General features: G+C 37.4%; 1 protein-coding gene across 1 annotated transcript; it reads left to right on the top strand.

Annotated features, from left to right (window-relative positions):
- The first annotated feature begins 6781 nt into the window (after nucleotides 1-6781).
- Nucleotides 6782-7081, top strand: LOC132483512 (NADH dehydrogenase [ubiquinone] 1 subunit C1, mitochondrial-like). Its single transcript, XM_060088862.1, has one exon. The coding sequence runs from the start codon at nucleotides 6782-6784 to the stop codon at nucleotides 7010-7012; it is 231 nt and encodes a 76-aa protein (XP_059944845.1). The 3' UTR covers nucleotides 7013-7081.
- Nucleotides 7082-21828: the final 14747 nt, after the last annotated feature.

Here is a 21828-nt window from a genome sequence, read left to right as displayed (position 1 = left end):
ACCCAACACACGTCCTCCACGTGGCTGCTGGGCAGGACCAGTGGGACAGGGCTCAATATTGGAAGAAAAGCTACAGTATTTAGTGGGGGAGTTTGCCACCTAGAGCCTGTCCAGTCCACACATGGGTGGGCCATGAGTGGTCTTATAGACATAAAGGCTTTGAAGCTCTCTTTTCAAGGAAAAAAGAAAAGAAAAATAGATTCTATATGCCATTCTGGAAAAGGCAACACTGTGGAAACAATAAAAGGATCAGTGGTTGTCAGTAGTTTGGGGGGAGAGGGGAGAGCAATACAGATTCCAGAAGTTTTTATGAGCAGTGAAAATACTTTGACGTTATGATTGATATATGTCATCATACTTTTGTCCAGACCCATAGAATGTGCAACACTGTTCACTTCATTAAAGTGAACCCTAAGGTGAAACAAACAAAAAAGAATCTACAGATTTGGTCTACAGATGCAGCCATGAGTATGATGACACCACAAGTATCATATGTGGTATTTATTGATACATGTAATATCTGTAAATATTTTTAAAAACAACATAAATAGGTAAACATAAACTAGAAAAACATACACATCAAATATGGTGAACAACTGGCTAACATGCTTAAAATATATTTAATAAATTTTTAATATGTAAGCTATTTTGTCACTATCAAAATTGTTTACAAAACTTTAACATGATAGAATATTAACATAACTTAAAAAAATTTTTTTAATTTTTTCTAAAATATAACTTTAAAGAAACAACACCATTTTAAAAAAATGTGCTTAGGTTCACAATTCATTATCTGCAATTCTGAAATCTAATAAGCTCAGAAAAACAAGAGACTATTTGTGATTAACTGTGAGTCAATTAATAGCAAAATATGACCGTAACTCATATGAGGCTGCTTATAGTCTTTATTAATCTCATGTATTATGAACAAACATTTCACTATTAATGTATTTGATTGCAGGGTCCTGCCCCAGACCACACTAGGGGTATTACATAATATACAGTTTATATAAAATTACCTTTTTATACCCAATCATTTCTCAATTCTCAAGCACATTTTGGTTCCAGAGTTTTCAGATAAGAGATTGAAGACCTATGCATAGCCTCAATTAAAAAAAAACAAACAAACTACCCATTTATATAATTATTTTTAATTCTATCTAGGTGGATAAAAGGAAGATTGGATGGAAGGAAGTGAAGGAGGAAGGGGAGAGGGAGGGAGGAAAGAGGAAGAAGGGCAGGTATGAAGAAAGGGAGGAATTTTTCTAAAATATTAGTAGTTATCTATGAGCAGTGGGATTATGGACGATTTTTATTTTCTTTCTTTTTAATATTCTAAATTTCCTAAAATAAGCAAGCTTTTAGAATCAAGAAAAACAAAAAATATTATAAAAACATTCTTTGAAGTCATTTTATGCTATTAGAAGCTCTTCATGGAAAACACAAAGATAAATTTTTAACCAATGTAGTGTTTGAATTAATCGCAAATTTTTAATTAGTGGGAAATACATTAATAGACTTTCAGTGTAGAAACATACATATAGTTAATATTTAATTTTAATGTAGCTTGTATTTATGTACTCATGTAAATATATATTATATTATATATACACATACAACTTTATAAGATATACATACATCTTTCACCATGAGGTCTACCCTATCCACCTCATTTAAAAAGGCAACGTCTGCTGTGCAGTAGAAGCTAACACAACATTGTAAAGCAGCTATACTCCAATAAAAATTAATTTTAAAAAAACATTTAAAAAGAGGCAACGTCTCTTAAGCTCTAGATTTTCTCACCCTGCTCTGTATTCCCCCATTGCACTTATTACCTTCTATCATAGTATATCTATTAATCTGTTATGTTTATCATTCATAGTCTCTCTTTTCCTCACTAGAATATTAGCTCACAAGGGCTTCAATCTTTTGTCTACTTTTGTTCACAAATGTATCCCAAGCACTCAGAACAGTGCCTGGTGTGTATGAGTTACTGAATAAATAGTTGTTAAATTAATGAATCTGTATAGTTTTTAAATACTCAGTAACAAAAAGAACAACAACATTAAGTAATACATAAAATCTTAGAATCCTTGGAATCACATTAGATCTGAAAGGAGCCTGAGATAAATATGGTTTAGCTAAATATAATTTTAGGACATTAATCACTGTTACATAGGATATCCAAGTACAATTTTCTTTTATGCTAAAAAATGTTTATAACCAGTTTTTTTTTAGTAGAAAATCTTGAGGTTTGCCTTTCTTTAATGTTTTTCAAGTTTCCACAGAGAAGGTTAAGAATTCTTCTTCAAATTATACTGTTATGTGATTCTGGCTTAGAGATTTATTAAAATAACATCCCTTTGACCTTTTCAATCTTGTTTGAGGAAAAAAATCCTATAATCTACTTTGTAACCATAATGTAGAACATGATAAGAATATGCACTGTAAATGAAATTATCAACATAAACTTCCATTATATTATCTACATAATCTACATTGTTTGACAGGACCCTTACATTGAATTCATAGAACCCAAAGAGCTCACAATTCTTCCTGAGAACAAACACCTTCCTTTTCATCTCCTGTGCCCCTTCTCCCACAGGATGCCACAACCCAAGATCAGGCACACAGCAATGCTAGAAACAGCCTTTATGAATTTGTGTGTGTGTGGTGTAAGCACAGAGGACTCATGGAGTTGTGCTGGGGAAAGAGGCAGCTGGACCAAAACCCTTTTGCTGTCCCAGTATTTTGCCAGACAAGTCATTATCCTTCTTGTACTTTGTATACATACTAGCTGAGGAAAGTAGCCTTAAGATGTTAGTCTGCCTTTGCCTTTGGTGATTAGGAGTCAGAGATAAAATTCCCAGATAGCAGAAGGGATAGATGGAAACACTGACCTAATGAGTTTTCCTTTCTTTAAGTCCTCTAAGCATATCTTTCACTTATACATTCTTTTTTTTTTTAATTTATTTATTTATTTATTTACTTTTTGGCTGCATTGGGTCTTCGTTGCTGTGCACGGGCTTTCTCTAGTTGCCACTGCTACTCTTCATTGCAGTGTGTGGGCTTCTCATTGCAGTGGCTTCTCTTGTTGCGGAGCTCCGGCTCTAGGCGCATGGGCTTCAGTAGTTGCAGCATGCGGGCTCAGTAGTCGTGGCTCACGGGCTCAAGAGCACAGGCTCAGTAGTTGTGGCACACGGGCTTAGTTGCTTCACGGCATATGGGATATTCCCGGACCAGGGCTCGAACCCATGTCTCCTGCATTGGCAGGCGGATTCTTAACCACTGCGCCACCAGGGAAGTCCCTATACATTCTATTTTATATCAAGGTACCTTCCATGCTAAAAGTTTCTCCCCATCGATCCTTGGGGATGTTAATTTCTGTTGCTTTATGATGTGCCATCTAGGAGACACTTGTATTTTTGCCAAGAGCCCTTTTTCCTTCTGTAGAACCCATATTTGATGCAGGTATTAGGGCTCAGGAAAGATTAGTCCTGCCCCAGTCACAGCCCCAAGAGGGTGAATCCTGATTGCCTTCAACCAATCATAACACAGTAGTTCAATTTCCCTTTCCATTTTGAGATTGAGCTGGAAAGAGATACCTGGTCCAAATCTAATAAGGCATGAGTGGAAATCTGTTGGAATAACTCCTGGAGAAAGATTCTAAGCTCTTAAAAAAGACATGTGAGAGAGGGCTCTTGAGTTTGTTTTTCCTCTGGACATTGATGTGTGAGGATATAAAGTTTGCAGATAGAATCATTTTGCAAGCATGAAAGGGCCTATCCCAGATGGCAAGGCTGATAGAAGAAAAAGAATAATTCTGGGTATTTAACGGCTTTCTTAATTTGCTGAATTAACAAACCCTGGAGGCTCCCTACATCTGAAACACTAGTTCTGTGCAACAATAATGTTTCCATGTTGACCACGTTGCTTTGACTAAAAGCCAAATGCGTGCCTCTTCAGCAGCATGGTAACAGCTAATTTGCACCCATTTGAGCCTGGGTTGGCTATTTGCTGTAGTAATGACCCTTACATATTTTCAGTTCTTATTTTTGCCAACCTCAGTCTATGATTTCATTTTGAAGAATCATTTGGAAATTTTGAAGTTATCTGTCTACTGTTAGGCCACATCTAAGTCCTTTTGCTTTCTGATAAAGCAAAGTAGAACACAAAGACATGTATGACCCGAAAAATCTGGATATCTAACTAGCTGCAAATCAAACAATAAACAGACTCATTGGCAGTCTTATTTTAAAGCTATTCTTTGAACTTAAAAACTTGGCCTAAATTTGAGTATCTTTCATTATATGGAATAGATGTGTTTCAGAATGTTAACTGTGCTATAAAGCTAATGCTGGTGATTTAATTGCTGTCTTATATGATAAAATTAAAGACATATTCAAAACCAAAAATTCCTCTAAGCAGAATTGAATTTTAAAACTTCCAGCAAAAAGAGACTGACGATCAGCAAGAAGACGTGCTTGCTATTGGAACTGCTAGACGTCACTCACAGTCCTTTGAGAACTTGCAGAATTTCTCCCACGGGAGATTTTTATTATAGCATTGCTACCAATTTTCAATGATCCGAGGTTATAGAACTTCTCACGTTCCCCAAAGTCTTTTGAACACGTGTTTATGATTCCCAAATTGAACTTTTTTTTAATATTTTGATTATCTACCGTACAAATGGGGACCCTGTGGTAAATTCAGATGGAAAGAATGAAGAATAAGAGTCTGTAAGTCTGTCTTCCCTGAACTTTTCTCTGAGCCTAGACACAAGCTGGAACATGACTTTTCTCATCTTTCAAACAAAGGGAATGAGCTAGATCCAATATTTCTAAAAGTTTTCCACTGAAGAACCTCTAATAGCAAGACAAAAATGAATGTGTTTGAAACAGAGACACTTTTGGAAGATTTCCATCATAGATAAAAAAAAATCAGGCTAATTGTGCCATCTAAGTCATAATAAACATTTATTTTCGTATATAAATGTCGAATAAAATTGAGATGTCAGAAAGATGTGCCATGCGTATTCTGTAACTACTTATACTCCAGACATAGTGTATTTTTTCCAGGAAGATGCATTCTGTAATTTGAAAAACCTGACAAAACAGGGGCTTCCCTGGTGGCTCAGTGGTTAAGAATCCGCCTGCCAATGCAGGGGACACAGGTTCAAGCCCTGGCCCAGGAAGATCGCACATGCCACAGAGTAACTAAGCCTGTCTGCCGCAACTACTGAGCCTGTGCTCTAGAGCTCGCGTGCCACAACTACTGAGCCCTCATGCCACGACTATTGAAGCCTGCGTGCCTAGAGCCCATGCTCCGCCACAAGAGAAGCCACTGCAATGAAAAGCCTGCACACCACAACGAAGAGTAGCCCCCCTCGCTGCAACCAGAGAAAGCTCGCACACAGCAACAAACACCCAACGCAGCCAAAAATTTAAAAAAACAAAAAATTAATAAATTTTAAAATAAATAAATAAAAATTAAAACCTGACAAAACAGTTTCTTCCTATATTAAAGTCTTTAGAATTTGTTTCTAGTGATGCTAGACTGCAATATCGTACATTGTCAGTAGGTGCCACTACTTCACATAATTTACGAGAAGGTGAAAATTCCTTAGTTCACTGTCCATCAACTAATTAGTATATTTTAAAATGAGTGTCAATTAATGTAGAAGATGCAGAAAGTATCTTTATTTACTTTCTGCTGAGACGTCAGCCTCTTTTTGCTGGAAGTTTTAAAATTCAATTCTGCTTAGAGGAATTTTTGGTTATGAATATGCCTTTAATTTTATCACGTAAGGAGGGATTTTTCTTCCAGGAATCTAGAAAAAGTTAAATTCTGTAGATGAATGCTATGCGAAATCAGTGGGGGAGAATTGCTGCATCCTTTAGAAAGGTGTCCATTATTTTCCTGGAGTTTGCGATACCAAACGTACTTTTATGATAGATTATGTTCCTATTCTGCCTTGCAAAATTTTAAAATAAAAAGATAATATTGTTTCCAAATATAATAAAATAATTTTTCTTCTTCTTAGAGAAAAACACCAAAATAATAATACATTGTTGTGGAAACTCATGGGATTTGGAGTCAGACAGACCTAAGTTTGAGCCCATCTCTCCCACTTACTACTTGGACAATCTTAAGCAATTTACTTGGGTTTTTTTTTTTTTTTTTTTTTTTTGCCAGAGTCCCTATATCTTAATTACAAGGTTTACACATCTGACAGAGTTTTTGGAAGACTAATAATGTACATAAATCCCCTGGCACATAGTAGGCATTCAAAAAGCAGTAGTTATTAGCAGTTGTCATGTTTCAGCAAAGCCTCAGTAACTACATTACCACCATGGCATTAAACATGGTAGTGTTGAACATTATTAGTAATATTAGTAATATTAAAGTTAATTTTAATTTGCTCTAATGCATATGAATCTAACATTTAAGAGGTAAATATATTTCCTTATCAAATCAAATTCCACTTAACTTTGAATCTGATCTTGAATCCGATCTTTTCCTTGGATTCATTTACGGTGAGCACACTGTCTGAAGGCCAAGCAGTAGGGAATAAACTGTACGGACCAGGTCATCCTCCTTGTTGGGAAAGCCCAAATACTCACAAGCGCTGAGGACATAAGGGTGCTGAGCGTGTCAGAAGTGCTTCAAAGAGGGGGTTAGCGCCCGCAGTTCTGCGCCTCCGCCCGCCAGGGGGCGCTCGGCCGGACGCCGACCCCGCGGGAGCGGCGGGGCTGGAGAAGGCGGAGCCCAGCCCGGCAAGATGGCGCCGTCCGCCTTGTTGCGCCCCTTCTCCAAGCTGCTGGCCCCGGCCAGGCTCCCGAGCGGCTTTTCAGCGCGGTCAAAGTTCTACATTTGGGAATCGCCACTTGGCAGACCTGACTGGCTGAAGGTTGGACTGACCTTGGGCATCTCCGTTTTCTTGTGGATCTATCTCATCAAACAGCATAATGAAGATGTTTTAGAATATAAAAGAAGAAATGGGTTGGAATAAACTTTTGAAATACCGATGCAGTATATAGCATTTATAGCAGTTCCTCTGGATTCACCAATCTGTTGAGCTGTAAACGTGAGAGAGAGTTACATGTGAATATATGTCAAGTCAGCATTTTGTGTTTCACATAATTAAATTTAAAAATACTTCTGTATTTAAAAAAGGAGAAGAAGTGCTTAAAAGAACTTGAGCTGCTTGACCGAAGTGGGTTAGAGTGAGTCTTTGCTGATCAGCCCATTTGGGATTTACGGTTACCTGGCTCTACCCCATGGGCAGAGTGCAAAATGGCAACCATCAAAATACTTTAACCATGGGAAGAGGTCTAATTGAGGAGCCTTTGTGTGTACAGTTTAAAACAACACTCTATATTGGTCTTGGCGTCTTGCATTTATAGAGGTACATTCAAGACACTCACACCACACAAGCAAAGCATGTAACCAGAAGGGGAACAACTGTTTTCTCCCAGTATAACAGACCCATGACTAAAGGTGCTGCGAAGGCTCTGTCACATTGATCTCAGCTAGTCTTTATTTCACCATCTGGCTTCTTTTCCAGGGCTCCCTCAAAAAGGATATCCCTAACTAACCCAACAGGGCCTTCTCTCCCACACATCAGTCCGCATAGAAACAACAAAAGATGTCCATTGTGCTGATTTTCTGTGTAAGGCCCCATACCAGGCTTGTTAGCAGAAGCCTCCTCCTTCACCCAGCCTGGCTGGCCTCCCCTTCACAGTCAGGAGTCTTCATTTAAGTCCCTTTTAATGAGAGGAGCTGAGAGCGAACTCAATAGTCCCAACCTTCCTCTTAAAGGAACTGGGCTCCACCCTCCCATCACAGCTACTTCCAACAGTATTCCTAATAAGACTTGGTAATGTTTTCCTGTGATACTTATTCAGTGCCTGCACAATTTTAGTTTTGGAACCAACAGTGCTGTTGGTTCACCCATCTGAGCTTATTCCACAGTAGTTCCAAACCACGTATCATTCTGTTGGGTGAAACCTGTTCATTGAAGAGATGAGTCCAGTGATCAAAGAAAGGACAGTGTACAAAAGCTCTTTCTGCTTCCAATTATTTCAGTGATTTATTTGGGGCCAGATAAGCCACTCAATCTAAGCATGTTTAAATAACGCACGGGTGAGTTGCAGCCGAATCTCAGTGGTGGCTCTTTTGATTTAAGATGCTTATGGGCTCCCAGACCTGCCTGTGGACATCACCAGGAAGTCTATTCCATGCTATTCTCTTTGTGCTTGTTTCCAGCTGATGGTATTCTTCAAATACAGAGTGGCACGTTCAAAGATATATGTAGCATAAATTTTGCTCTGGCAGATGATTGGAGCAAATATATGCCCTCACATTTACCTTTAGGGAATCTTTTAATCATTTAATAGAAAATTTATGACAAACTTGTCTACAGTTTCCACATCCTCCATTTACTTGGTATGACCCAATCAGCCTTGCCTATTATAATCAACTCTCACCCACTGAGGTCAAATTTATGAAACATTGCTATATTGCACCTGTCACTTTGGGTATGAGATCCTTGGTAAGCAGACTGGGGAAAATGGGCAATCTCTCTTTGTGGCAGAGTGAGAGGTGCCCATATTTCCTGGGGTGTTGTCTTAACTCAGTAGCTGTATCACACTGCTTTATGAACTGTCCAACAGCTGTGACTTTGGGCATTTAGACACTGATTTCTTCATTGTAAGAAATGACATTATTAATGTTTACAAATGGTGGTTCTCAAAGTGTGGTCCCCAGACCAGCTGCATCAGCAACAGCTGGGAACTTGTTAGAAATGCAAATTCTCAGGTTATACACGAGAAGTTGAATCAGACGCTCCAGAGGGTGTTTTAACAATCTCTCCCAGGGCCTTGATGCCTGCTGAGCCTTCACGTGTGAGATACTTTGCAGACAGCAGATTCTTACCTGCACATTAATTGGGTAACACAGAGAAGAGTCTCTCTTGTGCTGAGGAAAGTCTGAATGCTGCACTCTGTAGCACACCTTAAATAATCTTTTTTGAAGCCTTTTGCCTTTGCTACAGAAAGGTTGAAATTTCAAGATTTTTTTGTTCTCACCCAATCCATTTTATCACATGAATCTTATTCCCTGAAACCGAAAGCCCTGTTGAAAAGAAGCGGGTGAATAATTCTAGGCAGTGGAAACATCCTAGATATGTACAGCAAGCATGGTTCCCACAACATAACTGTCCGGCTGTGCTTCTTTTAAATATTTAAAAAATGAGAATCTCCATCTATAGGCTATTTCCTTTCTTCCTTCCTAAGCAGAATCTCTTATGTAGGATGTTATTTTGTCCAAGGACTCTATCCTTCTCCTAATAGGCTTTCTCAAGCAACATTTTCTTAATTCTCTCAGGTCAACTCCAAATACAACCACTCTGATAGTCTTCTCTGTTATTGTTTCTTGACTTGACATGCCAGTAATTTCCTTTCATCTTTTCCCATTAATCACCAAGTTCATATCTTGAGCCCTCATGTTCTCCAGTAATCTTCACCAGGCGTTTTGGTGCTGTGTGGTCTTCTCCATTCATTCACCATCTTCTACCCAAGCCATTATTTTATTAGTTTCCTTCAGTTGGTCCTTAGAGTCCCTTATTTTGCCTTTTTCTGGTATCTATTTAATATCTGATAGTGTCACCTGGTCTGGATGTAGGTAAGCTGAGGGGCTGTCCACAGTGACAGGATGGATCCAAGACAGAATGAGAATCAGACAGTCTCCTTGTGGGTGAAACATTTTAACATAGAAGCTGTGTGTGGAAAAGGATCGAGGATGTTGAGTGAAACAGACCACAGTTGGAAGTCAGGTTAACCAGCGCGGAGCCATAGCTTCATCATCACTTGTTTTGTTCTGGGCACTCTAAGCCACCTGCAGTTCCATCTCACTTGCCCTGCTTTGCATGTTGCTTCCAGCTTTTGGTTTACCCCATGCCTTTGTGCAAGTTACAAAAAAGTGGTCCCTCTGAGCAGACATACCCACAGGGCAGACATTTAACAAAGGGGCCCTTTTGGGTGGACAAAATACGGACCAGCGGCCCTTCCCGAATGCTTACATTGCCCTCAGGGCCTAGCAAGTGCAATAAGGGCTGGATTTCAGGTCCATTGCCGCCCCACAGCCCATGCTGGTGCCTTTGTTTCATGCTAAAACTGCACAACCCGACCTATGGCACTGCTTGCTTTTCCCCCATTTTGTACTGCTCTGTCTAAATCAGTGGTTCTCAAAGTACAGTCCTTAGATCAATATTACCATCACCTAGAAACATGTTAGAAACACAAACTCTCAAACCCTGCTGTAGACCTCCTGCCTCTGCAAACAGCAGTCTGTGTTTAAACAAGCCCTCCAGATGATTCTGGTGCACACTAAAATTTGGAAACACTAGAAAAATATCTGACATGTAACGGGTATTTAGTAAATGTTTGTTGGTTGAATGAGGAAATTAATTTCTCCATCAAAATTAAGGGCTTCCCTGGTGGCGCAGTGGTTGAGAGTCTGCCTGCCGATGCAGGGGACACGGGTTCGTGCCCCAGTCCGGGAAGATCCCACATGCTGCGGAGCAGCTGGAACCGTGAGCCATGGCCTCTGAGCCTGCGCGTCCGGAGCCTGTGCTCCGCAACGGGACAGGCCACAACAGTGAGAGGCCCGTGTACAACAACAACAACAACAAAAAAAGCACAAGCATCATTCCCCTGAGCCTCCTCCAGCCTCCATCTCATCAGGCTATGGCCCCTCTGTGTTCTCACCTGAGGCTGTATCACTTCACTGTGCAATGAGATTTAACACACTGCGGGAAATAAATTGGACAACTTGGCTCTTTCCATGACTCAAATTGGTGCTCCTTCAGGAGGAGGAGGGTAGAAACTGTGTTTACTGAACTTCATTTTTGTACCCCTCAACACAGTGCTTTGTTTGCAATAGGAACTCAATTGCCATAGAAGGAAGCGACGGAGGATGATGCAAACAAACAAACAGGCAAAGAAAAAGTAGTCACCAGGCTTGGAATGGTACTCCCCAGAAGAGTACTCCCCAGTGCTGGAAGTTTTCTTTGTATAAAATTCCAGTCGATTCACAAACTCATGCTCAAAAAGATCTTTCCTTATTGTGCCTGAAATAATATGATACTTCCTCTTGTTCAGTTGTTTTGCTTACTTTTAGTTAATAATAAAATTTGTTTATTAAAGTATTTAAGCGACTTGTGTCTAGGGTGGCATTTGTTTCTATTTCTAGGTCTATATGGAAACAGGATCAGGGAATGAACATGGCTGGACCCTTAAGATGTTGATCTAGTCAGTAGCAAGAAATCATAAAATATTGTCTTTTTGTGTCTGGCTTATTTTACTTAGCTTACTTCACTTAATGTTTTCAAGGCTCATCCCTGCTGTAGCATGTGTCAAAACTCCACTCCTAAAAAAAAAAAAAAAAAAAAAAAAAAAAAAAAAAAAAAAAAAAAAACTCCACTCCTTTTAAAGGCTGAATAATATTCCATTGTATGTACACACCACATTTGTTTATCCAAGTACCTGTTAATGGACACTTGGATTATTTCAACCTTTCAGCTATTGTGAATAATGCTACTGAGAACAATAAAGCTTTTACCGTATAGAGTAATGCAGTAGCTTCAAACTGCTTTCCATGGAGTTTCATTTGCTTTATATATCAACACTCCATTTGAGGGTTAAAAATAATAGTTTTACTGGTAAAGTAGAACAAGCTAAAGCTTTGGAGTCAGACGAGATGCCATTTCTGCCTTCTGTCTTCTATGTGAACTTGGGCAAGTAATTTAACTCCTCAGGGTCTTAATTTGTTCATCTGTTACATGGATCAATGTAATAATTTCTGTTGTACAGGTTGTAGTGAGGATAAATAAGACAGCATATATAAAGCACCTAGTCTAATATTTGGCAACTAGTGTGAAAATAGTAACTGGAAACCACTAGCATTATTTCCAAATGGCCACATAATCCAGCCCCTACACTTTTAATCTAACTAAACTGCTTTCTTCATCCCCTTGTCACCCGTCTGGCCTTTATTCCCACTTTTTCTTCTAGTTGCTGTTAAGAGTTTTATTTCAATCACTTGCATAGGTCACAATACCACTCCCCAGTTTTCTAACCTGTTTAATATTTTATATCAAAAAGTCTATTTTATCAAGTTTACCTTCTGCTCTAGTTTATAACTTGGAGAAAGGTCATAGGAGAATATATTTTTAGAAATTCAAGATCATTCATGTATGAATTACTCTGAGGACCATCTATTAAAAAGTGTTTATGTGGTATCAAAGACTTCTTCCATCCCAGTGAAAGGGCGAGGATGATTGACATTTAAGGCCTAGATAGAAGACATTCATGGACCATATCACTTAACTACTGTTTTTTAGTTGAAAAGTGGCATTAAATCGCCCTGCAAATATATGTAGATCCCTGGGAGGATCCTAGCTCATATGCCTAAATCCAGGAAAAGCATTGGGAAACCCTGAAATTAGTCCCAGTGTGTGCAAAAGAGGTACAGAGATCCTACTTAATTCATAACTGCCCTGGTAGGCAGTTTGTCTGCTCTGGGTTGAGCCACTCATAGTCAAGGAATATAAGGGATAAAAGAGAGCCAGAAACGTCCTCAATCCAAAGACCCTTGCACCTAGAAGTACAGTCTGCATATTCTAGAAGATTTATCCAGAGCTTAACCATTTTAATTTTGAACCGAACTAAAAATAAATAATGATCCAATCAATTATCAATGGTTGATTCAATCAACCATTTTGGTCTTTTAAAATAAAAGAGATCCATAGATTTAGGTTTCAAGTTCATGAAATCAGGATAACAATAACAAGAACTTCTGGCTTACTTTATTCCAAATGTTTAGAGGTTTACTCTGTAGGCTGCCAATCTGCTTTTAGACATAATGTGAATAGAAGTAACACTGCCAAATCAGTTAAAAAAAAAATCCGGCCATGTTAATATTTTGGAATCATCCATATGATTAATATTTGAATGAAACATCTGAATAGATTGGCCATTTTGCTATTGTGTTGCAAATTAGAGCCACTATCAGAGGTCAAGTTTTTGTATTTCCAATAGTTCACTTTAGATGGCCACTGATATTGATAGGAAGCCCCTCTTGTGCTATAGGACTAAAGCAATTGTCAGTATCATAGAAGCTAGGAAGTGATTGGCATATACTTGATGCTGAAGGCCAATAAATATTGTTGCTGAAATGAATAAATGAATGATTTCTATTACTCTGCATTTTGGGAAACGTGTACCAGATTTTTGTTTTTAATCAAATTGTAGTTTGTTTCTTGTCACAGTCATTCCAGTGTTACCTAGTTTGGCTCTCCACATTGATTAAATTATCGAATTTTTAAAACACATTTCTAGTGTGTTCTTAAACATAGGAAAGTGTTTTATTTACAGGTAGATACTTTTGTTTGTTTTCCAGCGTAATTATTTGGTTTCTACCTTGTTACTTGTGAATTTAATATTTTAAACAAGTTATTTCTCCTGTTATCCTTCTTATTTTCCTCTAATGCTCATTTCATTAAAGAAAAAAACTTTCTCTAACTTTTGGAATCAAAGGTTTGTTTCTAAGTAAATGTCCACTAGATGGAACTATTGTTTCAAAAGAAGAGGGTGATGCCTTAGAAAGGACCCATTTCTAAAGATTTCCCACTGAACTTTACCTCATAAAAACTGCTGATAGATAATGCCTTTTCTTTCTTTTTTTTAACTAACACTTTCTCTTTTTTGTAAGTAACATTACCATTTAAAGCTCATGCTATTTGAAGGCTTATATTCTGAAGACCTGTTGCATCTCTAAGACTTTTAATCTGTTTCAACGCAGAGTTCTCTTTTTAAAACTTTTTTTTCCTGTATACTTCAAGGGTTTAGTGACAACAAATGAAAATATCTTAGTTGTAAAATGTGCCTTAAAAATGGAGGGAACTTGCTTAATGAGTCAGAAATCTAAAAATACAATTCATAGAGGTTTAAATAAAAACCCTAAAACTAAAGTCCTTAACAAAAAGATAATAAAACTTCAAGTGTGGAAACACCTACACAAAGATTAAATGTGAGTGTCTATTAGGTATGTTTCTCAAGTTCTCAAAGAAACAATATCACTGTGTATTCACACATTCTTGCCCAGTTTACACAACTGTATTTAAACTGCATAGCTTACTATTTGCTAATGCAAATGACATGGTAATGTTGCAAGTTACTTTCCTGTTTGCATTTGCTGAAATGAATATAAAAATTCTCTTTATTAACTGAAATTTGTCGTGATTTACCCTTAGTTTAGTATGCTTAAGCTTCTAAAGCAGTTTTTACATTTTCTTACTATAATGTTTATCACCAATATTTTAGAAGTATTTACTTAATGTCTTATGGCATATTATGTTTTATAATTAAATATGGCTTTGGAGTTATTAACTTATTACCTGTAGGAAGTACAATTTTAAGGAAACAAAGTTATGATGCAATATAAAAGCATTTTAGTTTGAGGCTTCAAAACTTCAACCTAATGATAAGCTTCCTCTACATGTTATCCCACAAGTGTATACTTTCAACAAATGATAAAGAGAAATCTATCAGCTCCTTGACAAACTCTTTGTGGTAGTGACTGGAGACATCAAAGGGTACATATTTCATACAGCAAGTCTGAGTCACCATGATGTCATTGAAAATTCTATTATTCCTTTTTTTCTCTATAAAATCTGAGGGGAATTTTTTTATCATTATTATGTAAGTTTCAGGTGTACAGCATCATAATCCAACACCTGCATAAGCTACAAAGGGATCACCACCACAAGTCGAGCTACCACCCATCACCATACAGTTGATCCTAAAGGGACTTCTTATTTATTTATTTATTTTGGCTGCATTGGGTCTTCGTTGCTGCGCACGGGCTTTCTCTAGTTGTGGCGAGTGCGGGCTACTCTTCATTGTGGTGCGCGGGCTTCTCACTGCAGTGACTTCTCTTGTTGCAGAGCACGGGCTGTAGGTACGCGGGCTTCAGTAGTTGTGGTGCACGGGCTTAGTTGCTCTGCAGCATGTGGGATCTTCCCAGACCAGGGCTCAAACCCGTGTCCCCTGCATTGGCAGGTGGATTCTTAACCACTGTGCCACCAGGGAAGTCCCAGGGACTTCTTTTAATTCAGTTGAAATAGTTATAATACTTTCTTAAAGTTTTCTTCAAAGCTCTCACAACTAAAAAATATTTTTTAAAGCTTTGAATGTAAGTGTTCTTCCTTACATAATTTACTTAATGGTAAAATTTAGCAAATAAGTTAAAGTTCTCAGAAACTAATAGCAATTTTATAGTCTTTCTTTAAATCATTTGTCAAGATAAAATTTCAAATATTGGGGTTTTTTCCAATTTATTGAGAAATAATTTATATAGATTACTGTATAACTTTAAGGCACACAGCATTATGGTTTGATTTACATATATAGTGAAATTATGACCACTATAGGTTCAGTTAACATCCATTTTCTCATATAGATACAATAAACAGAAAAGAAGAAAAGAAAAAAATTTCTCCTCATGATGAAAACTCGTAGGATTTATTCTCTTAACAACTTTCCTATATAGCATACTTTAGTGTTAGCTACAGTTATCGTGTTGTACATTACATCCCTAGTAGGGATAATTACATCACTATTTAATTATCTTATAACTGGAGGCTTATACCTTTTGATTCCCTTCCTCCAATTCCGTCTCCCCCCACCCTCCTCCTCTGGTAACCACAAGTCTGATCTCTTTTTCTATCAGTTTTTTAAAGAATATATTCCACAGATAAGTGAGATCATACAGTATTTGTATGATCACTTAGCATAATGCTTACAAAGTCCATCTATGTTGTTACAAATGATAGGATTTCCTTGTTATTTATGGGTGAATAATATTCCATATTTTATATATATATATATTCAGTATATACATATATATTATATACATAATGGAATATTCTATATATACCACAACTACTTTATCCATTCACCCATCAATGAACACTTAGGTTCCTTCCATGTCCTGGCTATTGTAAATAATGTGGCTATGAGCATCAGGGTGCAAATATCCTTTCAAGTTAGTGTTTTTATTCCCTCTGGATGTATTCCCAGAAGTGGAATTTTTGGATCATATGGTAGTTCCAGTTTTAATTTTTCAAGGATCCTCCATATTGTTTTCTATAGTGGCTGTACCTATTTGCATTCCCAGCAAGAATGCCCAAGCATTCCCTTTTCTCCACATCCACACCAGCATTTATCTCTTGTCTTTTGATAGTGGCCATTCTAATAGGCAAGAGATAATATTTCATTGTGGTTTTCATCTGCATTTCTCTAATGACTAGTGATACTGAGCATCTTTTCGGATTCTGTTGGTGTTTCATATATCTTCTTTGAAGAAATGTCTGTTCAGGTCCTTTGCCCATTTTTTAATTGCACTATTTGTTTTTTTGCCATTGAGTTATAGGAGTTCTCTATGTATGTTGAATAGTAACCCCTTAACAGATATATGATTTGCAAATATTTTTTCCTGTTCTGTATGTTGTTTTTTCACTTTGTTGATGGTTTCTTTTGCTGTGAAGAAGCTTTTTAGTTTGATGTAGTCCCACTTGTTTATTTTTTTTATTTTGTTGCTTGTGCTTTAGGTGTCATATCCAGAAAATCATTACCAAGACCCATGTCAAGGGTCTTGTTGTAGGAGTTTTATGGTTTCAGGTCTTACATTTAAGTCCTAATCCATTTTGGGTTAATTTTTGTGAGGGTAAGATATGGATCCAGTTTCATTCTTTTACATGTGAATATCCAATTATCCCAACACCATCTATTAAACAGACCTGTCTTTTCTCCATTGAGTATTCTTGGCTCCCTTGTCAAATATCAGCCATATATGCTTGGATTTATTTCTGGGCTCTTGATTTTGTTCCATTAATCTATCTGTCTGTTTTTATGCCAGTACTATACTTATTTGATGACTATAGCTTTATAGAATAGCTTGAAATCAGAAAGTATGATGCCTCCTGCTTTGTTCTTCTTTCTCACCATATCTTTGTTTATTCAGGGTCTTCTGTGATGTCATATAAATTTTAGGAGCTTTTTTTCTGCTTCTGTAAAAATTGCCCCTGGAATCTCGCTAGGGATCGCACTGAATGTATAGCTGGCTTTGGGTAGTATTGACATTTTAACAATACCAATTCTTCCAATCCGTGAACAAGATATCTTTACACTTCTTTGTGTCTTCTGTTAATTTCTTTCATCAATTTCTTATACTTTTCAGAATATATCTTTCAGCTTTCTTGGAAAATTTATTCCTAAATATTTGGTAGTTTTTGATGCTATTATAAATGGGATATTTTTCTGAAAGTACATTGCTAGTGTTTAGAAACACCACTGAATTTGTATGTTAATTCTGTATTCTCCAACTTTACTAAATTAGTTGATTAGATCTAACAGTTTTTTGATTGAGTCTTTAGGATTTTCTATATATAAAATCATGTCATCTGCAAATAGAGACAACTTAACTTCTTCCTTTCTAATTCTGATACATTTTATTTCTTTTTCTGACCTGATTGCTCTAGCTAGGATTTCCAGTACTACATTGAATAGGAGGGGTGAGAGTGGGCACCCTTTTCTTGTTCCTGACCTTAGAGGAAAATCTTTCAACCTTTCAACATTAATATGATGTTATTTTTGGGCTTGTGATATATGGACTTTATTATGTTGAGATATGCCTAATTTGTTTAGAGATTTTTATCAAGAATGGATGTTTTATTTTGCCAAATGTTTTTTCTGTGTATATTGAAATGATTGTATGATTCTTATCTTTCATTTTATTAATGTGATGTATCGATTTGTGTATGTTGAACCATCCTTATACCCCAGGGATATCATACATTAGGTTTTAACTTAATGTTGTATTATTTGTACAAATACAAAATGGTCTTTGTTCATCCATCCCTTGATTCATTAATCAATATTTATCAAATTCCTAATATACCTTCTTTAGCATTCAGTGTTTTCTACATCTTTATTTTTAATATGCTGTCATGCCTTTCTAATTTGATTCTCAAATGTTCTACTTTTTAAACATAAAAAATTCTATAACTTCCCAATGCCTACTGAAAATAAGTCCAACTCCAAACTCCTTGGTCTGACATGGTGCCTTTCCTCAATGAAGCTCCAACTTTTGAGGTTCATCACCTATTATTCCACCTATTTGACATTTCACTCAAATCTTATCTAGTCACCATTCCCTAAATATCACCTTCAATTCCCTTTGCTTATTCTCTTGCAATGTAATGGCCTACACTTCTGAGTTCCTCACATACTTTAAGAACTATCTCAGACTTTACCTCCTTTATGAGATTCTACTCCATCCCAAATCAGAAACAACCTTTCCATTCAGTAAGCTACCATTCTTTGCCTTCTATTTCTAACTCTCTCATGTCATCTATCACTTTCTACTTAGTAACAGAACTATTAGCATATGTTTTATCTCCCTCTTCCAAACTGAGAGAGGACTGGGATTCTGGCATATTCATCTTGGCATCTTGAAAGCTCTTATCACACTCTCATTACCCAACCTGTGACCATCTGGACCATCATCACTCCATCCTCCTGATACTTGGAGGGACTGCCTCTTCCTGGTAAAGGGTAACGCTTCCACCAGTGCACTGTATCTCATACCCTCCTTCCCACCTCCTTAAGGATCTCCTGCCACTGGGTATTCTCTTTTCCTTCTTTATTGGATTTTTCCTATCAGCATATAAGCATGCTTAAGTCTCTCTTAAAACCTTCTTTTCAACCTGATACACCCTTTCAACTAGCACACTATCTCTCTTCTGCCTTAACAGTCAAACTTCTTGAAAGCATTTTCTACACTCATTGTCACCATGTCCACAGCTCCCACTCACTTCTGAACCCAGTGTGATCTGGTTTCCATCCCCATCACTCAAATGAAACTGTTATCACAAGGGACACCAATGACCTTCTGGTTGCTAAATCCAATGGGTACTTCTTAAAACTGTTTTTTTTTTGGGGGGGGGGTGCTCTCTACGTCACCTAACACTATGGACCATTCTTTCCTCTTTCAAGTGCCCTTTTCCCTTGAATTTCTGTGATATTTTATGTTCCTGGATTTCCTCCTGAGTCTCAACCATCTCTTATAATGTGGGCTTTGGTCATTGTTCTGTCCTTGGCTTTCCTCTGTTCTAAGTCTACATGCTTTCCCTGAATGGTCTTCTAATCCACAGTTTCAGATGCCATTAGACTGGTGACTTTTTTAGCTTTGTTTTATTTCCAGCCTAGATGTCTTTTCTAACTTTATACATACATAAAGCCTTCTACACTTTTCTGTTTGGATGGTCCATATGTACCCAAAGTACATGTCCCAAGACAAACTCATCACATTTTCTCCCTTCACCCAAATCTGTTGGCTTTTTTTGTTCCTCATCACATTGAAAGGTAGTACCATAAATCAAGTTTCCCAAGTCAGAAACCAGAGTATCTCTCCTGAATTGTCCTTCTCTTTTATTCTATATATTAAAAAAAAAAATACTGAACCCTGCTGATTCTAACTTCAAAGCTTTGGAATATGGTCTCTTTTCTCCCATCTCTTTCACATTACCCTGGTTAAGACACCATAATTTTTAACCTGGATTTCTGCTATGCTTTCTAACTCATCACTCTGCTTTCAGTCTTGGTCTCTGGCAATGGATTTTCCACACTGAAGGTTGAGTAAACTTGACAAATACAAGTCATCCCCCTGGTCAAACACATCAGTCATGCTAATGATTTTTAGGAGAAAGTCCAAGATAGTTTACAATAAGATAATTTACAATAGTGTGCATAACCTGATTGCTACTCACTTCTCTGGCCTCATCTATGGTCACACCCCTTGAAACTCAACATTCCAGCTCTCCAAGTTCTCTCAACATACTGCACTTTCTCAACTTGGGCGCTATACACGCGCTGTTCCCTATGTCTAGATCACCCTGATTCCCACCTCTCAATGCCTTTGCAAGGCTAACTCCTTCCCATCTACCAAGTCTCTCAGCTTACGTCTCTTCCTCCAGAAAACCTCTACTAACTTACTGCCTCTGGGTCAGGTATTTGTCCTATGTACCTGCAGTGGCATCTTACACTTTGTAGATCAAACTTAATTGTTCTTGCCTGTTTACCTGCCTATATGCTTATGAATTGGGACTGTCTATTACATACACAGCCATAACCTAATGGCTAATACATGCCTAATACAATGCCTGGTACATAGCAGTGACTGATACGTATTAAAGAGATCATAGATGCTCAAAAATGTATATAGTATGTGATGGATTTTTAAAAGTAATCAAACTTACCACAGTGGGGAGAAAAGGGCTTCTGGGCTTGGTTAGATAGTTTTGTTTTGTTTTTCGCCATGTGACTATAAGATAACAATTGTTTCATCTAAGCAAGTCAATACATGGTCATATACATAAGCCATATCATGAAATAGTAGGGCAATTCTATCAAATTATATTTTCATATGTACATAGATGGACAAGTCTACACAGATTGCCATATCCTAACACTTGGGTCATCCTGTGGTAATCAGCACTGACCTTTAAGAGGATCCAAGTAAATGAACTGGCTAGGGGAAAGTCTGTACATTCATGACTTTAAACCCAGCCTGTGTATGTGTTTACACATTATAATATTTATATTGAAGAAGTAATTTATCATAGATTATATTGAACTATTGGAGAAATCACTTTTCTTTGGGCTGGACAATTCTAGTCATTCACAAATTGAAATAAATTCTTCAGTTCAGTTTATAGATCTACACCAAATGTATTGAGTTAGCCAAAAAATGCCTTCAGTTTTTAAGTAAAAATAAAAGACACATTTTTCATTTTCACCAAGAACTTTATTGAACAATGTATTCACTCTTTTGTTCCACTACCTTCTGCCATTTTTCAGGCAACTTCATAATTCCATCTTCCCAAAACGTTTTATCTTTTTGAGCACAGAACTGTTCCAAGTGCCTTTTACAGTCTTCCAGGGAATTGAGATTTTTCCCACTAAGAGAATTTTGTAAAGACCTACATAAATGGAAATCTGAAGGTGCAATGTCTGAAGGTGAATATAGTGGATGAATCAGAACTTCCCAGCCAAGCTGTAACAGTTTTTGCCTGGTCGTCAAAGAAACGTGTGGTCTTGCGTTATCCTGATGGAAGGTTATGCGTTTTTTGACTACCTCTGGACGTTTTTCGTCGAGTGCTGCTTTCAGTTGATCTAATTGGGAGAAGTACTTGTTGGAATTAATTGTTTTGTTTTCCAAAAGGAGCTCATAATAAAGGACTCCCTTCCAATCCCACCATATACACAACATCATCTTCTTTGGATGAAGACCAGCCTTTGGTGTGGTTGGTGGTGGTTCATTTCACTTGCCCCACGATCTCTTCCATTCCACATTATTGTGCAGCACCCACTTTTCATCACCCGTCACAGTTTCTTTTAAAAACGGAACATTTTCATTACGTTTAAGTAGAGAATTGCATGCGGAAATACAGTTAAGGTTTTTTTCGCTTAACTTATGTGGAACCCAAACACCAAAGTGATTAACATAACCAAGCTGGTGCAAATGATTTTCAATGCTTGTTTTGGATATCTTGAGTATGTTGGCTATCTCCCGCGTGGTATAACATTGATTGTTCTCAATTAATGTCTTGGTTTGATCGCTATCAACTTCAACTGTTCTACCCGACTGTGGAGCATCGTCCAGCGAGAAATCTCCAGCACAAAACGTCGCAAACCACTTTTGACA

Source organism: Mesoplodon densirostris, chromosome 1, assembly GCF_025265405.1.
Source record: "Mesoplodon densirostris isolate mMesDen1 chromosome 1, mMesDen1 primary haplotype, whole genome shotgun sequence".
Taxonomy (NCBI): Eukaryota; Metazoa; Chordata; class Mammalia; order Artiodactyla; family Ziphiidae; genus Mesoplodon; species Mesoplodon densirostris.
The sequence above is the reverse complement of the archived record's forward strand: the minus strand, read 5'-3'. Positions and strand labels throughout refer to the sequence as shown.